Genomic DNA, 19676 nt, shown 5'->3' with positions numbered 1-19676 from the left:
TTCGTGGGCAGGAACTACTGCTTGTGTGAGTGTTTGGGGGGCAGGAAAGCTAGCAGGAGGGGACCCAGCTCTGCCCACTCTCTTTTGACGAGCAGGTGCGGCCATCTTATCCAAATGTCATTCAGAAAGGGGCCTACCCTGCACTCGGGGCAGGAGTTTAAGCAGGAAGAGAGATGCAGCGGTTCTGGCCTGCTTGGATTTAATGCCTGTATATCTTTAAATAAATCTTTTGAACGTTAAGAGATTGAGTCCCTCTGAACCACACAGTTCTCCTGGCCCACGAGGAGAGGGGCAGGGAATCCCGGAGGGATTGCCAACTCTCCAGGGGAGTCCCAAGGATCCCTGGGAAGGCCAGCGGGAGGGGCTAGGAGAGTGTCCCGCCCACCCGGGGGCAGCAACAGCTGGAGGCCCCCTGGGAGGGGTAGGCAGAGCTGGGGCCCCGGAAGAGAAAACCCCTTCGCAGAGCTCTGGCGATCTGCCGGAGGCCCCGCCCCGCGAGCAGGCGGAGGAGGAGCCAGAGCCCCGGGCAGCCCGGCCTCCGCCACGCCCTACAGAAGACCAGGGGGCGGGGCCTGCCTGGGAGGAGGCCGGGCTGAGGCGGGGGCGGAGCTTCTCCCTGGCCGCGCAGCCTCAGCCACGCCCCCTCCCTGTTGGCCTTCCCGGGGGCGGGGCTTCCAGGCGCGGCTCCCCCCCTTCCGGCCCAGGCGGGCCGAGATGGCGGCGGCGTCTGCAGCGGAGGAGGAAGCGGCGCCGGGGTCCTCGGCCGAGGGCTCGGAGCCGCTGTGGGAGCTGCTGCGGGGCGGGTGGCGGCTGCTGGAAGAGGTGGAGGGCAGCACGGAGCCCTCCTCCGGCGCCCCCGCCCTCCAGGCCAAGGTCCGCCGCGGCATCGCCCTGCTCGAGCGCGCCGCCCACGCCCTGGCCCAGCTGGACCTCTTCAGGTAGGCAGGAAGCCCCGCCGAGCACTCTGCACATGCCCCGCGGCACGGGGGGGGGAGGGAGGCGCCTCCTCCCCCTCCTCCTGCCATCTCTCTCTCCCCCCCCCCCCGCAGCCGGCAGGAGGAGCTGGAGGAGGTGGCCTCGGCCGATCTGCGCTTCATGCTGGTGCCCGCCCTGCTCGGCGCCCTCGTCCTCCGCCAGACCAGCCCGCCCGGAGCCGACCTCGAGCAGCAGCGCCTGCAGCACCTCCGCCGCGCCCGCGACTCCTTCCTCGCCTTCCTCCGCCTCTGCCGCGACTACGGCCTCCACCGCGGCGCCCTCCCGCCCGCCCAGGACCCCCAGCAGCAGGAGGCCCCCGACCCGCCCCCTGCGGCCCCCCGACCCCAGCAGGCCGCCCTCGTCGCCATGGCAGCCGCCCGCCAGGCCAAGATTGAGAGGTGAGCAGAGAAGCCCCCCCCAAACCCCTAGACCCCGCCCCACGGGCCACGATCCAGAGGAGAGCAGAGAAGCCCCCATGCCCTACCCGAGGGAGCACCACAACCCCCCAGTCCCCAGGGCAGCCGCCTGCCAGGCCAAGATTGAGAGGGGAGCACAAAAGCCCCCATGCCCCCTTCCCGAGAGAGCACCACAAGCCCCTAGTCCCCGCCCCACAGGCCAAGATTGAGAGGTGAGCAGAGAAGCCCCCCCCCCCAAACCCCTAGCCCCCGCCACACGGGTCACGCTCCAGAGGAGAGCACATAAGCCCCCCCCCCCGAGGGAGCACCAGAAACCCCCTCGTCCCCAGGGCACCCACCCAGAGGAGAGCAGAGAAGCCCCCATGCCCTACCCGAGGGAGCACCACAAGCCCCCCAGTCCCCAGGGCAGCCGCCTGCCAGGCCAAGATTGAGAGGGGAGCACAAAAGCCCCCATGCCCCTTCCCGAGAGAGCACCACAAGCCCCTAGTCCCCGCCCCACAGGCCAAGATTGAGAGGTGAGCAGAGAAGCCCCCCCCCCCAAAACCCCTAGCCCCCGCCACACGGGTCACGCTCCAGAGGAGAGCACAGAAGCCCCCCCCCCCCCCGAGGGAGCACCAGAAACCCCCTCGTCCCCAGGGCACCCACCCAGAGGAGAGCAGAGAAGCCCCCATGCCCTACCCGAGGGAGCACCACAAGCCCCCCAGTCCCCAGGGCAGCCGCCTGCCAGGCCAAGATTGAGAGGGGAGCACAAAAGCCCCCATGCCCCCTTCCCGAGAGAGCACCACAAGCCCCTAGTCCCCGCCCCACAGGCCAAGATTGAGAGGTGAGCAGAGAAGCCCCCCCCCAAAACCCCTAGCCCCCGCCACACGGGTCACGCTCCAGAGGAGAGCACAGAAGCCCCCCCCCCCCCCGAGGGAGCACCAGAAACCCCCTCGTCCCCAGGGCACCCACCCAGAGGAGAGCAGAGAAGCCCCCATGCCCTACCCGAGGGAGCACCACAAGCCCCCCAGTCCCCAGGGCAGCCGCCTGCCAGGCCAAGATTGAGAGGGGAGCACAAAAGCCCCCATGCCCCCTTCCCGAGAGAGCACCACAAGCCCCTAGTCCCCGCCCCACAGGCCAAGATTGAGAGGTGAGCAGAGAAGCCCCCCCCCCAGCCCCCTAGACCCTGCCCCACGGGCCACGATCCAGAGGAGAGCAGAGAAGCCCCATGCCCTCCCCCGAGGGAGCACCAGAAACCCCCTCGTCCCCAGGGCACCCACCCGGAGGAGAGCAGAGAAGCCCCCATGCCCTACCCGAGGGAGCACCACAAGCCCCCAAGTCCCCAGGGCAGCCGCCTGCCAGGCCAAGATTGAGAGGGGAGCACAAAAGCCCCCATGCCCCCTTCCCGAGAGAGCACCACAAGCCCCTAGTCCCCGCCCCACAGGCCAAGATTGAGAGGTGAGCAGAGAAGCCCCCCCCCCCAGCCCCCTAGACCCTGCCCCACGGGCCACGATCCAGAGGAGAGCAGAGAAGCCCCATGCCCTCCCCCGAGGGAGCACCAGAAACCCCCTCGTCCCCAGGGCACCCACCCAGAGGAGAGCAGAGAAGCCCCCATGCCCTACCCGAGGGAGCACCACAAGCCCCCCAGTCCCCAGGGCAGCCGCCTGCCAGGCCAAGATTGAGAGGGGAGCACAAAAGCCCCCATGCCCCTTCCCGAGAGAGCACCACAAGCCCCTAGTCCCCGCCGCACAGGCCAAGATTGAGAGGTGAGCAGAGAAGCCCCCCCCCCCCAAAACCCCTAGCCCCCGCCACACGGGTCACGCTCCAGAGGAGAGCACAGAAGCCCCCCCCCCCCCGAGGGAGCACCAGAAACCCCCTCGTCCCCAGGGCACCCACCCAGAGGAGAGCAGAGAAGCCCCCATGCCCTACCCGAGGGAGCACCACAAGCCCCCCAGTCCCCAGGGCAGCCGCCTGCCAGGCCAAGATTGAGAGGGGAGCACAAAAGCCCCCATGCCCCCTTCCCGAGAGAGCACCACAAGCCCCTAGTCCCCGCCCCACAGGCCAAGATTGAGAGGTGAGCAGAGAAGCCCCCCCCCAAAACCCCTAGCCCCCGCCACACGGGTCACGCTCCAGAGGAGAGCACAGAAGCCCCCCCCCCCCCCGAGGGAGCACCAGAAACCCCCTCGTCCCCAGGGCACCCACCCAGAGGAGAGCAGAGAAGCCCCCATGCCCTACCCGAGGGAGCACCACAAGCCCCCCAGTCCCCAGGGCAGCCGCCTGCCAGGCCAAGATTGAGAGGGGAGCACAAAAGCCCCCATGCCCCCTTCCCGAGAGAGCACCACAAGCCCCTAGTCCCCGCCCCACAGGCCAAGATTGAGAGGTGAGCAGAGAAGCCCCCCCCCCAGCCCCCTAGACCCTGCCCCACGGGCCACGATCCAGAGGAGAGCAGAGAAGCCCCATGCCCTCCCCCGAGGGAGCACCAGAAACCCCCTCGTCCCCAGGGCACCCACCCGGAGGAGAGCAGAGAAGCCCCCATGCCCTACCCGAGGGAGCACCACAAGCCCCCCAGTCCCCAGGGCAGCCGCCTGCCAGGCCAAGATTGAGAGGGGAGCACAAAAGCCCCCATGCCCCCTTCCCGAGAGAGCACCACAAGCCCCTAGTCCCCGCCCCACAGGCCAAGATTGAGAGGTGAGCAGAGAAGCCCCCCCCAAACCCCTAGACCCCGCCCCACGAGCCACGATCCAGAGGAGAGCAGAGAAGCCCCCATGCCCTACCCGAGGGAGCACCACAACCCCCCAGTCCCCAGGGCAGCCGCCTGCCAGGCCAAGATTGAGAGGGGAGCACAAAAGCCCCCATGCCCCCTTCCCGAGAGAGCACCACAAGCCCCTAGTCCCCGCCCCACAGGCCAAGATTGAGAGGTGAGCAGAGAAGCCCCCCCCCAAAACCCCTAGCCCCCGCCACACGGGTCACGCTCCAGAGGAGAGCACAGAAGCCCCCCCCCCCCCGAGGGAGCACCAGAAACCCCCTCGTCCCCAGGGCACCCACCCAGAGGAGAGCAGAGAAGCCCCCATGCCCTACCCGAGGGAGCACCACAAGCCCCCCAGTCCCCAGGGCAGCCGCCTGCCAGGCCAAGATTGAGAGGGGAGCACAAAAGCCCCCATGCCCCCTTCCCGAGAGAGCACCACAAGCCCCTAGTCCCCGCCCCACAGGCCAAGATTGAGAGGTGAGCAGAGAAGCCCCAGCCCCCTAGACCCTGCCCCACGGGCCACGATCCAGAGGAGAGCAGAGAAGCCCCATGCCCTCCCCCGAGGGAGCACCAGAAACCCCCTCGTCCCCAGGGCACCCACCCGGAGGAGAGCAGAGAAGCCCCCATGCCCTACCCGAGGGAGCACCACAAGCCCCCAAGTCCCCAGGTCAGCCGCCCGCCAGGCCAAGATTGAGAGGGGAGCAGAGAAGCCCACCCCCCGAGCCCCCTAGACCCCGCCCCACGGGTCACGCTCCAGAGCAGAGCAGAGAAGCCCCCCCCCCCCGAGGGAGCACCAGAAACCCCCTCGTCCCCAGGGCACCCACCCAGAGGAGAGCAGAGAAGCCCCCATGCCCTACCCGAGGGAGCACCACAAGCCCCCCAGTCCCCAGGGCAGCCGCCCGCCAGGCCAAGATTGAGAGGGGAGCACAAAAGCCCCCATGCCCCCTTCCCGAGAGAGCACCACAAGCCCCTAGTCCCCGCCCCACAGGCCAAGATTGAGAGGTGAGCAGAGAAGCCCCCCCCCAAACCCCTAGCCCCTGCCACACGGGTCACGCTCCAGAGGAGAGCACAGAAGCCCCCCCCCCCCCGAGGGAGCACCAGAAACCCCCTCGTCCCCAGGGCACCCACCCAGAGGAGAGCAGAGAAGCCCCCATGCCCTACCCGAGGGAGCACCACAAGCCCCCCAGTCCCCAGGGCAGCCGCCTGCCAGGCCAAGATTGAGAGGGGAGCACAAAAGCCCCCATGCCCCCTTCCCGAGAGAGCACCACAAGCCCCTAGTCCCCGCCCCACAGGCCAAGATTGAGAGGTGAGCAGAGAAGCCCCCCCCAGCCCCCTAGACCCTGCCCCACGGGCCACGATCCAGAGGAGAGCAGAGAAGCCCCATGCCCTCCCCCGAGGGAGCACCAGAAACCCCCTCGTCCCCAGGGCACCCACCCGGAGGAGAGCAGAGAAGCCCCCATGCCCTACCCGAGGGAGCACCACAAGTCCCCAGGTCAGCCGCCCGCCAGGCCAAGATTGAGAGGGGAGCAGAGAAGCCCACCCCCCGAGCCCCCTAGACCCCGCCCCACGGGTCACGCTCCAGAGCAGAGCAGAGAAGCCCCCCCCCCCGAGGGAGCACCAGAAACCCCCTCGTCCCCAGGGCACCCACCCAGAGGAGAGCAGAGAAGCCCCCATGCCCTACCCGAGGGAGCACCACAAGCCCCCCAGTCCCCAGGGCAGCCGCCCGCCAGGGCAAGATTGAGAGGGGAGCACAAAAGCCCCCATGCCCCCTTCCCGAGAGAGCACCACAAGCCCCTAGTCCCCGCCCCACAGGCCAAGATTGAGAGGTGAGCAGAGAAGCCCCCCCCCAGCCCCCTAGACCCTGCCCCACGGGCCACGATCCAGAGGAGAGCAGAGAAGCCCCATGCCCTCCCCCGAGGGAGCACCAGAAACCCCCTCGTCCCCAGGGCACCCACCCGGAGGAGAGCAGAGAAGCCCCCATGCTCTACCCGAGGGAGCACCACAAGCCCCCAAGTCCCCAGGTCAGCCGCCCGCCAGGCCAAGATTGAGAGGGGAGCAGAGAAGCCCACCCCCCGAGCCCCCTAGACCCCGCCCCATGGGTCACACTCCAGAGCAGAGCAGAGAAGCCCCCCCCCCCGAGGGAGCACCAGAAACCCCCTCGTCCCCAGGGCACCCACCCAGAGGAGAGCAGAGAAGCCCCCATGCCCTACCCGAGGGAGCACCACAAGCCCCCCAGTCCCCAGGGCAGCCGCCTGCCAGGCCAAGATTGAGAGGGGAGCACAAAAGACCCCATGCCCCCTTCCCGAGGGAGCACCACAAGCCCCTAGTCCCCGCCCCACAGGCCAAGATTGAGAGGTGAGCAGAGAAGCCCCCCCCCAGCCCCCTAGACTCTGCCCCACGGGCCACGATCCAGAGGAGAGCAGAGAAGCCCCATGCCCTCCCCCGAGGGAGCACCAGAAACCCCCTCGTCCCCAGGGCACCCACCCAGAGGAGAGCAGAGAAGCCCCCATGCCCTACCCGAGGGAGCACAAGCCCCCCAGTCCCCAGGGCAGCCGCCTGCCAGGCCAAGATTGAGAGGGGAGCACAAAAGACCCCATGCCCCCTTCCCGAGGGAGCACCACAAGCCCCTAGTCCCCGCCCCACAGGCCAAGATTGAGAGGTGAGCAGAGAAGCCCCCCCCCCCTGAGGGAGCACCACAACCCCCCAGTCCCCAGGGCAGCCGCCCGCCAGGCCAAGATTGAGAGGTGAGCAGACCCCGCCCCACGGGCCACGATCCGGAGGAGAGCACAGAAGCCCCCATGCCCCCTTCCCGAGGGAGCACCACAAGCCCCCTAGTCCCCAGGGCAGCCGCCCGCCAGGCCAAGATTGAGAGGTGAGCAGAGAAGCCCCTGAAGGAGAACTACAAGCCCCCTAGACCCCGCCCCACGGGCCACGATCCAGAGGAGGGAAGCCCCCATGCCCTACCTGAGGGAGCACCAGAAACCCCCTCGTCCCCAAGGCAGCCGCCTGCCAGGCCAAGATTGAGAGGTGAGCAAAGAAGCCCCCCCCCCCGAGCCCCCTAGACCCCACCCAACGGGCCACGATCCAGAGGAGAGCAGAGAAGCCCCCATGCCCTCCACCGAGGGAGCACCACAAGCCCTCTAGTCCCCAGGGCAGTCGCCCGCCAGGCCAAGATTGAGAGGTGAGCAGAGAAGCCCCCAAGGGAGCACCACAAGCCCCCTAGACCCCACCCCACGGGCCGTGATCCATAGGAGAGCAGAGAAGCCCCCATGCCCTCCTCTGAGGGAGCACCACAAGCCCCCTAGTCCCCAGGGCAGCCGCACCACAGGCCACGATCCAGAGGAGAGCAGAGAAGCCCCCTTGCCCCCTCCCCAAGGGAGTACCACAAGCACCCTAGACCCCGCCCTAAAGGCCACAATGCAGAGGAGAGCAGAGAAGCCCCCCGAGGGAGCACCACAAGCCCCCTAGACCACGGGCCACGATCCAGAGGAGAGCAGAGAAGCCCCCATGCCCTCCCCTGAGGGAGCACCACAAGCCCCCTAGTCCCCAGGGCAGCCGCCCCACAGGCCACGAGCCAGAGGAGAGCAGAGAAGCCTTTAATCCCCTCCCTCCCAGAGGGAGCACCACAAGCTCTCTAGTCCCCAAGGCAGCTGCCCCACAGGCCACGATCCAGAGGAGAGCAGAGAAGCCTTTAATCCCCCCCCCCGAAGGAGCACCACAAGGCCCCTAGTCGCCAGGGCAGCCGCCCCACAGTCCAAGATCCAGAGCAGAGCACAGAAGCCTTTAACCCCCCCCCCCCCAGAGGGAGCACCACAAGCCCCCTAGTCCCCAGGGCAGCCGCCCCACAGGCCAAGATCCAGATTAGAGCAGAGAAGCCTTTAACCCCTCCCCCCCCCCCGAGGGAGCACCAAAAGCCCCCTAGTCCCCAGGGCAGCCTCCCCACTGGCCAAGATCCAGAGGAGAGCAGAGAAGCCTTTAACCCATCCCCCCCCCCCCCGAGGGAGCACCAAAAGCCCCCTAGTCCCCAGGGCAGCCGCCCCACAGGCCACGATCCAGAGGAGAGCAGAGAAGCCTTTAACCCCCCCCCCCCCCCCGAGGGAGCACCAGAAACCCCCTAGTCCCCAGGGCAGCCTCCCCAATGGCCAAGATTCAGAGGAGAGCAGAGAATCCTTTAACCCCCCCCCCCCGAGGGAGCAACAGAAACCCCCTAGTCCCCAGGGTAGCCGCCCCACAGGCCACGATCCGGAGGAGAGCAGAGAAGCTTTTAAACCCCCCCCCCCGAGGGAGCACAAGAAACCCCCTAGTCCCCAGGGCAGCCGCCCCACAGGCCAAGATCCAGAGGAGAGCAGAGAAGCCTTTAACTCCCCCCCCCCCGAGGGAGCACCAGACACCCCTTAGACCCCAGGGCAGCTGCCTCACAGGCCACGATCCAGAGGAGAGCTGAGAAGACTTTAACCCCCCCCCCCCCCCCCGAGGGAGCACCAGAAACCTCCTAGTCCCCAGGGCAGCCTCCCCACTGGCCAACATCCAGAGGAGAGCAGAGAAGCCTTTAACCCCCCCCCCCGAGAGGGAGCACCAGAAACCCCCTAGTCCCCAGGGTAGCCGCCCCACAGGCCACGATCCAGAGGAGAGCAGAGAAGCCTTTAATTCCGCCCCCCGAGGGAGCACCAGAAACCCCCTAGTCCCCAGGGCAGCCGCCCCACAGGCCAAGATCCAGAGGAGAAGCGATAAGCCTTTAACCCCCCCCCCCCCCCGAGGGAGCACCACAAGCCCCCTAGTCCCCAGGGCTGCCGCCCCACAGGCCACAATGCAAAGGAGAGCAGAGAAGCCTTTACCCCCCCCCCCCCCCCGAGGGAGCACAACAAGCCCCATAGTCCCCAGGGCAGCCGCCCTACAGGACAATATCTGGAGGAGAGCAGAGAAGCCTTTAACCCCCCCCCCCCAGGTAGAACCAGAAACCCCCTACTCCCCAGGGTAGCCGCCCCACAGGCCACGATCCAGAGGAGAGCAGATAAAGCCTTTAACCCCCCCCCCCCCAGGAGCAACCCAAGCCCCCTACTCCCCAGGGCAGCCGCCCCATAGGCCAAGATCCAGAGGAGAGCAGAGAAGTCTTTAACCCCCCCCCCGAGGGAGCACCAGAAACCCCCTAGTCCCCAGGGCAGCCTCCCCACTGGCCAAGATCCAGAGGAGAGCAGATAAGCCTTTAACCCCCCCCCCCCCGAGGGAGCACCACAAGCCCCCTAGTCCCCAGGGCTGCCGCCCCCCAGGCCACAATGCAAAGGAGAGCAGAGAAGACTTTAACCCCCCCCCCCATGGAGCACCACAAGCCCCATAGTCCCCAGGGCAGCCGCCCCACAGGCCAAGATCCAGAGGAGAGCAGAGAAGCCTTTAATCCCCCCCCCCAGGGAGCACCAGAAACCCCCTACTCCCCAGGGCAGCTGCCCCACAGGCCAAGATCCAGAGGAGAGCAGAGAAGCCTTTAATCCCCCCCCCCCCCCCGAGGGAGCACCAGAAACCCCCTACTCCCCAGGGCAGCTGCCCCATAGGCCAAGATCCAGAGGAGAGAAGAGAATCCTTTAACCCCCCCCCCCCGAGGGAGCACCAGAAACCCCCTAGTCCCCAGGGCAGCCACCCCACAGGGCAAGATCCAGAGGAGAGCAGAGAAGCCTTTAACCCCCCCCCCCCAGAGGGAGCACCAGAAACCCCCTAGTCCCCAGGGCAGCCACCCCACCGGCCAAGATACAGAGGAGAGCAGAGAAGCCTTCAACCCCCCCCCCCCAGAGGGAGCAACAGAAACCCCCTAGTCCCCAGGGTAGCCGCCCCACAGGCCACGATCCAGAAGAGAGCAGAGAAGCTTTTAATCCCGCCCCCCCGAGGGAGCACCAGAAACCCCCTAGTCCCCAGGGCAGCCGCCCCACAGGCCAAGATCCAGAGGAGAGCAGATAAGCCTTTAACCCCCCACCCCCCCCCCCCCGAGGGAGCACCACAAGCCCCCTAGTCCCCAGGGCTGCCGCCCCCCAGGCCACAATGCAAAGGAGAGCAGAGAAGCCTTTAACCCCCCCCACCCACCCCCCGATGGACCACCACAAGCCCCATAGTCCCCAGGGCAGCCGCCCTACGGGCCAAGATCCAGAGGAGAGAAGAGAATCCTTTAACCCCCCCCCCCCCCGAGGGAGCACCAGAAACCCCCTACTCCCCAGGGCAGCCGCCCCATAGGCCAAGATCCAGAGGAGAGCAGAGAAGTCTTTAACCCCCCCCCTCGAGGGAGCACCAGAAACCCCCTACTCCCCAGGCTAGCCGCCCCACAGGCCCCTATCCAGAGGAGAGCAGAGAAGCCTTTAACCCCCCCCCCCGAGGGAGCACCACAAGCCCCCTAGTCCCCAGGGCTGCCGCCCCACAGGCCATGATCCAGAGGAGAAGCGATAAGCCTTTAACCCCCCTCCCCCCCGAGTGAGCACCACAAGCCCCCTAGTCCCCAGGGCTGCCGCCCCACAGGCCACGATGCAGAGGAGAGCAGATAAGCCTTTAACCCCCCCCCCCCTGAGGGAGCACCAGAAACCCCGTAGTCCCCAGGGCTGCCGCCCCACAGGCCAAGATCCAGAGGATAGCAGAGAAGCCTTTAACCCCCCCCTCCAGAGGGAGCACCAGACACCCCCTACTCCCCAGGGCAGCCGCCCCATAGGCCAAGATCCAGAGGAGAGCAGAGAAGTCTTTAACCCCCCCCCCCCCGAGGGAGCACCACAAGCCCCCTAGTTCCCAGGGCTGCCGCCCCACAGGCCACGATCCAGAGGAGAGCAGAGAAGCCTTTAACCCCCCCCCCCCCCCAGGGAGCACCACAAGCCCCCTAGTCCCCAGGTCTGCCGCCCCACAGGCCAAGATCCAGAGGAGAGCAGAGAAGCCTTTACCCCCCCCCCCCAGAGGGAGCACCAGACACCCCTTCGTCCCCAGGGCAGCCGCCCCACAGGCCAAGATCCAGAGGAGAGCAAAGAAGCCTTTAACCCCCCCCCCCCAGGGAGCACCACAAGCCCCCTAGTCCCCAGGTCTGCCGCCCCACAGGCCAAGATCCAGAGGAGAGCAGAGAAGCCTTTAACCCCCCCCCCAGAGGGAGCACCACAAGCCCCCTAGTCCCCAGGGCTGCCGCCCCACAGGCCACGATCCAGAGGAGAGCAGAGAAGCCTTTACCCCCCCCCCCAGAGGGAGCACCAGACACCCCTTCGTCCCCAGGGCAGCCGCCCCACAGGCCAAGATCCAGAGGAGAGCAGAGAAGCCTTTAACCCCCCCCCCCGAGGGAGCACCACAAGCCCCCTAGTCCCCAGGTCTGCCGCCCCACAGGCCAAGATCCAGAGGAGAGCAGAGAAGCCTTTAACCCCCCCCCCCCCCGAGGGAGCACCACAAGCCCCCTAGTCCCCAGGGCAGCCGCCCCACAGGCCACGAACCAGAGGAGAGCAGAGAAGTCTTTAACCCCCCCCCGAGGGAGCACCAGAAACCCCCTAGTCCCCAGGGCAGCCCCCCCGCACAGGCCACGATCCAGAGGAGAGCAGAGAAGCCTTTACCCCCCCCCCCCCAGAGGGAGCACCAGACACCCCCTCGTCCCCAGGGCAGCCGTCCCACAGGCCAAGATCCAGAGGAGAGCAGAGAAGCCTTTAATGCCCCCCCCGAGGGAGCACCACAAGCCCCCTAGTCCCCAGGGCTGCCGCCCCACAGGCCAAGATCCAGAGGAGAGCAGGGAAGCCTTTAACCCCCCCCCCCCAGAGGGAGCACCAGACACCCCCTAGTCCCCAGGGCAGCCGCCCCACAGGCCAAGATCCAGAGGATAGCAGAGAAGCCTTTAACCCCCCCGCAGAGGGAGCACCAGACACCCCCTAGTCCCCAGGGCAGCCGCCCCACAGGCCACGATGCAAAGGAGAGCAGAGAAGCCTTTAACCCCCCCCCCCCCCGAGGGAGCACCAGACACCCCCTAGTCCCCAGGGCAGCCGCCCCACAGGCCAAGATCCAGAGGAGAGCAGAGAAGCCTTTAACCCCCCACCCAGAGGGAGCACCACAAGCCCCCTAGTCCCCAGGGCAGCTGCCTCACAGGCCAAGATCCAGAGGAGAGCTGAGAAGCCTTTAACCCCCCCCCCCCCCGAGGGAGCACCAGAAACCCCCTAGTCCCCAGGGCAGCCGCCCACAGGCCAAGATCCAGAGGAGAGCAGAGAAGCCTTTAAACCCCCCCCCCCCCAGGGAGCACCACAAGCCCCCTAGTCCCCAGGTCTGCCGCCCCACAGGCCAAGATCCAGAGGAGAGCAGAGAAGCCTTTAACCCCCCCCCCCAGAGGGAGCACCACAAGCCCCCTAGTCCCCAGGGCTGCCGCCCCACAGGCCACGATCCAGAGGAGAGCAGAGAAGCCTTTACCCCCCCCCCCCGAGGGAGCACCAGACACCCCTTCGTCCCCAGGGCAGCCGCCCCACAGGCCAAGATCCAGAGGAGAGCAGAGAAGCCTTTAACCCCCCCCCCCCCGAGGGAGCACCACAAGCCCCCTAGTCCCCAGGTCTGCTGCCCCACAGGCCAAGATCCAGAGGAGAGCAGAGAAGCCTTTAACCCCCCCACCCCAGAGGGAGCACCACAAGCCCCCTAGTCCCCAGGGCAGCCGCCCCACAGGCCACGAACCAGAGGAGAGCAGAGAAGTCTTTAACCCCCCCCCCCGAGGGAGCACCAGAAACCCCCTAGTCCCCAGGGCAGCCCCCCCGCACAGGCCACGATCCAGAGGAGAGCAGAGAAGCCTTTACCCCCCCCCCCAGAGGGAGCACCAGACACCCCCTCGTCCCCAGGGCAGCCGTCCCACAGGCCAAGATCCAGAGGAGAGCAGAGAAGCCTTTAACCCCCCCCCCCCCCGAGGGAGCACCACAAGCCCCCTAGTCCCCAGGGCTGCCGCCCCACAGGCCAAGATCCAGAGGAGAGCAGGGAAGCCTTTAACCCCCCCCCCCCCAGAGGGAGCACCAGACACCCCCTAGTCCCCAGGGCAAGATCCAGAGGAGAGCAGAGAAGCCTTTAACCCCCCCCCCCCGAGGGAGCACCAGACACCCCCTAGTCCCCAGGGCAGCTGCCTCACAGGCCAAGATCCAGAGGATAGCAGAGAAGCCTTTAACCCCCCCCCCAGAGGGAGCACCAGACACCCCCTAGTCCCCAGGGCTGCCGCCCCACAGGCCACGATCCAGAGGAGAGCAGAGAAGCCTTTACCCCCCCCCCCCAGAGGGAGCACCAGACACCCCTTCGTCCCCAGGTCTGCCGCCCCACAGGCCAAGATCCAGAGGAGAGCAGAGAAGCCTTTAACCCCCCCCCCCGAGGGAGCACCACAAGCCCCCTAGTCCCCAGGGCAGCCGCCCCACAGGCCACGAACCAGAGGAGAGCAGAGAAGTCTTTAACCCCCCCCCCCGAGGGAGCACCAGAAACCCCCTAGTCCCCAGGGCAGCCCCCCCGCACAGGCCACGATCCAGAGGAGAGCAGAGAAGCCTTTACCCCCCCCCCCAGAGGGAGCACCAGACACCCCCTCGTCCCCAGGGCAGCCGTCCCACAGGCCAAGATCCAGAGGAGAGCAGAGAAGCCTTTAATGCCCCCCCCCGAGGGAGCACCACAAGCCCCCTAGTCCCCAGGGCTGCCGCCCCACAGGCCAAGATCCAGAGGAGAGCAGGGAAGCCTTTAACCCCCCCCCCCAGAGGGAGCACCAGACACCCCCTAGTCCCCAGGGCAGCCGCCCCACAGGCCAAGATCCAGAGGAGAGCAGAGAAGCCTTTAACCCCCCCCCCCCCAGAGGGAGCACCAGACACCCCCTAGTCCCCAGGGCAGCCGCCCCACAGGCCAAGATCCAGAGGATAGCAGAGAAGCCTTTAACCCCCCCGCAGAGGGAGCACCAGACACCCCCTAGTCCCCAGGGCAGCCGCTCCACAGGCCACGATGCAAAGGAGAGCAGAGAAGCCTTTAACCCCCCCCCCCGAGGGAGCACCAGACACCCCCTAGTCCCCAGGGCAGCCGCCCCACAGGCCAAGATCCAGAGGAGAGCAGAGAAGCCTTTAACCCCCCACCCAGAGGGAGCACCACAAGCCCCCTAGTCCCCAGGGCAGCTGCCTCACAGGCCAAGATCCAGAGGAGAGCTGAGAAGCCTTTAACCCCCCCCCCCGAGGGAGCACCAGAAACCCCCTAGTCCCCAGGGCAGCCGCCCCACAGGCCAAGATCCAGAGGAGAGCAGAGAAGCCTTTAAACCCCCCCCCCCCAAGGGAGCACCACAAGCCCCCTAGTCCCCAGGTCTGCCGCCCCACAGGCCAAGATCCAGAGGAGAGCAGAGAAGCCTTTAACCCCCCCCCCCCAGAGGGAGCACCACAAGCCCCCTAGTCCCCAGGGCTGCCGCCCCACAGGCCACGATCCAGAGGAGAGCAGAGAAGCCTTTACCCCCCCCCCCCAGAGGGAGCACCAGACACCCCTTCGTCCCCAGGTCTGCCGCCCCACAGGCCAAGATCCAGAGGAGAGCAGAGAAGCCTTTAACCCCCCCCCCAGAGGGAGCACCACAAGCCCCCTAGTCCCCAGGGCAGCCGCCCCACAGGCCACGAACCAGAGGAGAGCAGAGAAGTCTTTAACCCCCCCCCCCGAGGGAGCACCAGAAACCCCCTAGTCCCCAGGGCAGCCCCCCCGCACAGGCCACGATCCAGAGGAGAGCAGAGAAGCCTTTACCCCCCCCCCCAGAGGGAGCACCAGACACCCCCTCGTCCCCAGGGCAGCCGTCCCACAGGCCAAGATCCAGAGGAGAGCAGAGAAGCCTTTAACCCCCCCCCCCCCCGAGGGAGCACCACAAGCCCCCTAGTCCCCAGGGCTGCCACCCCACAGGCCAAGATCCAGAGGAGAGCAGGGAAGCCTTTAACCCCCCCCCCCAGAGGGAGCACCAGACACCCCCTAGTCCCCAGGGCAAGATCCAGAGGAGAGCAGAGAAGCCTTTAACCCCCCCCCCCCCCAGAGGGAGCACCAGACACCCCCTAGTCCCCACGGCAGCTGCCTCACAGGCCAAGATCCAGAGGATAGCAGAGAAGCCTTTAACCCCCCCCCCCAGAGGGAGCACCAGACACCCCCTAGTCCCCAGATTAGCCGCCCCACAGGCCAAGATCCAGAGGATAGCAGAGAAGTCTTTAACCCCCCCCCCCCGAGGGAGCACCAGACACCCCCTAGTCCCCAGGGCAGCCGCCCCACAGGCCAAGATCCAGAGGATAGCAGAGAAGCCTTTAACCCCCCCCCCCGAGGGAGCACCAGACACCCCCTAGTCCCCAGGGCAGCCGCCCCACAGGCCAAGATCCAGAGGATAGCAGAGACGCCTTTAACCCCCCCCCCAGAGGGAGCACCAGACACCCCCTAGTCCCCAGGGCAGCCGCCCCACAGGGCACGATGCAAAGGAGAGCAGAGAAGCCTTTAACCCCCCCCCCCCGAGGGAGCACCAGACACCCCCTAGTCCCCAGGGCAGCCGCCCCACAGGCCAAGATCCAGAGGAGAGCAGAGAAGCCTTTAACCCCCCACCCAGAGGGAGCACCACAAGCCCCCTAGTCCCCAGGGCAGCTGCCTCACAGGCCAAGATCCAGAGGAGAGCTGAGAAGCCTTTAACCCCCCCCCCCCCCGAGGGAGCACCAGAAACCCCCTAGTCCCCAGGGCAGCCGCCCCAAAGGCCACGATCCAGAGGTGAGCAGAGAAGGCCCCCCCATTACCCCCTCCCAGAGGGAGCAGCAGGAGCCCCCCCAGCCCCCTCTCCAGCCACCACAGCCGCCCCACAGGCCACGATCCAGAGGAGAGCAGAGAAGCCCCCCATGACTCCCCGAGGGAGCACCAGAACCCCCCCCCCCCAGTCCCCAGGGCAGCCGCCCCACAGGCCACGATCCGGAGGTGAGCCTCCCTCTCCAATGCGCCAGACCCCTGACACCCCTTCCCGGGTGCCTGTCTCGTCTGGGGGTGGATGCCCAGCCTGGTGGCTGCCCTTCCTCCCTCTCTGCCCCTCAGGTATAAGCAGAAGAAGGAGGCAGAGAACCGGCTGGCCGCCCTGAAGGCCTGCGTGGAGAGCGGGCAAGCAGAGGAGGAGCAGATCCGGGAGTACTACTTGCTGCAAATAAGCATGTGGGTCACTGTCAGCCTGGAGGAGATTGAAAGCATTGACCAAGAAATCGCAGTGCTCAGCCGGCGAGATGCCTTGAAGCAGGTGGGGATGCTCGAGAGGCTAGCAGGTCTTCTGCAAGGGGCAGCCCATCTCGGCCTCTGGCCATTTGGTGATGTGTTTGTCACAGAGCAGAATTACATGCAGGAAGAATATCGCTATAGAAAAGAGGTAGCCAGGTTGGTATAAGAGGGATGCAGGCCCATTCAGCAGTCCCCTTACAGAGCTCCGTCACGGCTCCTGGGAATGCACAATGCTCGCATTCCTGTGAGAGATGGACAATAGCCTGGCAGGCTGTGCCACCATGGCTTCCAGGTCCCGGTATTCTGCCCCATTTAAACACCAGGTTTGCCTAGCTGCCTGTTTGTATTTTATTATCCATCTCCTGTGCTTTATGTGGTTAGTCAAATCCTGAGGGCTCTTGGTGATGCTTATCCGGTTATGGATGTCAGGTGGAACTGATGGCATCCATGTTTGCAGTAGTCGTTCATTCCCTAGAACAGAGTTTTGTGATTTTGTGTCTCAGATTGAAAATACGTGGAGCGAGGACCAGGCTCTGGGGTAGACGGTTAGTTGGTTCCTTCTGCTTGCTGATTAACTGACCCAAAATTGTTTGGAAAGTTCTAGCATTCAGCAGGTTATTTAGGAGTCAAAATAATGTTCTGCAGGGGAAAACTTATTCAACACACCATCCTTCCAGACTTTCACAAGGGGGGGGGGGCTGGTGGGCTCCTGCCTCAATGTTTCTTGGCTGTACCTCTCCAGATTGCTGGTGGAGAACGGCCAGTGGCGTCCTGGGGAAAAACTGCCCTTGTAGAAAACCAGCACAATGGGGATTGGGCTTTCGTGGCTATGATCGCTTTCTGTATCTAAGGGCGTTTTCGCACTGACCTTAATCGGCAGCGACGTCCCTCTTCACCGTGCAGGATCTGCGCGGATTTCGCACCAATTGCTGCGGAGCACCCGGAAGAGCCGCAAAGTCCCGCGGCTTTTGCGGCGCAAATGGAAACTGGTTTTTGGCGGTTTCCATTTGCGCCACAAAAGCCGCTGGACTTTGCGGCTCTTCCGGGTGCTCCGCAGCAATTGGTGCGAAATCCACGCAGATGCTGCGTGGTGAAGAGGGACGTCGCTGCCGATTAAGGTCAGTGTGAAAACGCCCTAAGACTTTTTATGAAGAAAGGATTCTGTCCTACAGATGCAAACGATGCAGTCCATGAATGGCTTTGCCACAGGATGTGGGCTGTGTCAAGTCGGCAGATTCAATAACGAGTCTTTGTTGATAACAAAGTAGCTAGTTTATTGATATCATGGTTCTCGACTACAAGGAGATTGAAAGACTAAAGATCATACAGTAGAATGCCATCATATAAGGTACACTTCAAAGGGATTCTTGAGGGAGGGGTACTATGCAGGGCACATTCACACATTGATGTTACAGTTTCGTTCTCAGGCCTGCTTTGGCATTGAGCGTCTATTCGGCTCCAACCTCCCCCGATGCCCAGCCTGAGAAGGCCCGATAATCTCACATATTCCCATTTCAAAGCACAACTACATAACAAAGGAAAGGAGGGGGGTGAGGAGAGTTCAAGCTAGCAGCATTGGAATACAGTATGGCTTTACCCAGGATGCTTCTCTCCTGAACCAAAGATTGAGTGCAGGCCTGACCAAAGTTAAAGCAGACCTGACAGGCTGGGCCTGAGACGCTGGTCGGGCAGAGTCTTTGGGAGGGCCTTGGCCCTCCCAGTGGGCCCTGATCAGGCTGGTTGACAGGATGACTGGCTGGTCTCAGGCTAGGTGCCTCTGTCTTCTTTCTCCACTTGGGACATGGGAGCTCTCAGCCCTGACATAAGGGGATAGAGCCAGGTGAGGGGCAGCCCTTTTGGCCTGAAGCAGCAGGACAGAGTTTGACTCCAGGGCCCCCTTTAAGACCAACAGAGTTGCATTCAAGGTACAGTAAGCGTTCATGCATAAATGTCAAGCATTAGATCTCAAAGTAACCAGTCCTTGAATTTTGAAACAAAGTTTGGTTTATTGATAATCCATGTGGCTCAGCCGAGCTAGGTATTGGAACTGATACAGTGTAACAGTAAAATGCCTACTTAAAGATTCTATCAAAGGTTCCCATCAAAGGTTCTATAAACAATTCTACATTCTCTTAAACAATTCTACATTCACGTATGAAACTTATTTATTTATTACGTTCGACTTATATCCCGCCCTCTCCACAAGCGGACTCAGGGCGGCTCACAACATCATGTCAATACAATTAAACCAATAAAACATATAAAACCATAATTTGCATTTTCGATTTTTAAAACCAGTTCTGTGGTGCTGCATCAGTACAATATAGGCGGCATTGAATTTTCGAACAGCGATCACCAGCATTCTATATGATGTCCAGTGGCAGCCCTCTTTCAGTTAAGCATCGAAGGCCTGCTTAAACAATTCGGTCTTACAGGCCCTGTGGAACGCAGACAGATCCCGCAGGGCCCTTATGGCCTCCGGAAGGGTGTTCCAAAGTTCTGGTGCTGCCACCGAAAAAGCCCTAGATCTTGTCACACATAACCTGGCTTCTTTTGGTCCGGAGGCGGACAGTGAGTTTTTTGCCCCTGAACGCAGTGCTCTCTGGGGGATATATGGAGAAAGGCGGTACCGTAGATAAGCAGGTCCTTGACCATAAAGGGCTTTAAAAGTCAATACCAACACCTTGAAGCGAACTCGGAACACAACAGGTAGCCAGTGCAACTCTTTCAGCACTGGCTGAATGTGCTCCCATCGCGGCAGCCTCATTAACAGCCGTGCCGCAGCATTCTGCACTAGCTGCAGTCTCCAGGTTAGCGTCAAGGGTAGCCCCATGTAGAGAGCATTCTCACTGTAACTTCCTTATCTCTATTGTGGTCAGCTCATCCTGGGTTCCAGCCTTGCTGGCATGGGAATTAGTCCAAGGAGGTTTTATCTTCAAAGAGTACATTCCTGCATTTGTTAGTAAAAGCAAAAGGAACAAAGGGGGGGTTCTCTACTTTGATGTGCATAGGCTCAATTCACGGTTAGTAACATTTCTATACTTTGGTATAATAATAAAGAAATAGACAATGCTTGACATACTGCCCCCCCCCCTAAACTCTTGCTCGAGGTTTGTCTGGGTGCAGTAGGTAAAATCTTTTCAGGAGGAGGGGGGCTCGGAGATCGGATGATTTCACCCATTCATCACAACTGGGGGGGAAATACTTCCAACGAACTAAATAATACAGCATCCCTCTTTTTTCTTTAACATCCAGTATCTCCTGCACCTCATGGTGACTGACCCTTCACCTGAATAGGTTTGGGCTCTGGTGGGCGGGGGTGCCAGCTCGTAGCCCCCGGATCTCGCCGAAGAAGGCTGCAATGGAAAACAGGGTGAATT

General features: G+C 64.0%; 1 protein-coding gene across 1 annotated transcript in view; it reads left to right on the top strand.

Annotated features, from left to right (window-relative positions):
* Positions 1-714: 714 nt before the first annotated feature.
* Positions 715-19676, top strand: part of IGBP1 (immunoglobulin binding protein 1) — a 40099-nt gene continuing 21137 nt past the window's right edge. The window contains exons 1-3 of the mRNA XM_060250188.1: positions 715-938; positions 1050-1373; positions 16123-16318. Coding sequence (XP_060106171.1) covers positions 715-938; positions 1050-1373; positions 16123-16318 — 744 coding nt within the window. The remainder of the gene's footprint in view (positions 939-1049; positions 1374-16122; positions 16319-19676) is intronic.

The sequence above is a fragment of the Heteronotia binoei genome, chromosome 11 (genome assembly GCF_032191835.1).
Source record: "Heteronotia binoei isolate CCM8104 ecotype False Entrance Well chromosome 11, APGP_CSIRO_Hbin_v1, whole genome shotgun sequence".
Taxonomy (NCBI): Eukaryota; Metazoa; Chordata; class Lepidosauria; order Squamata; family Gekkonidae; genus Heteronotia; species Heteronotia binoei.
The sequence above is the reverse complement of the archived record's forward strand: the minus strand, read 5'-3'. Positions and strand labels throughout refer to the sequence as shown.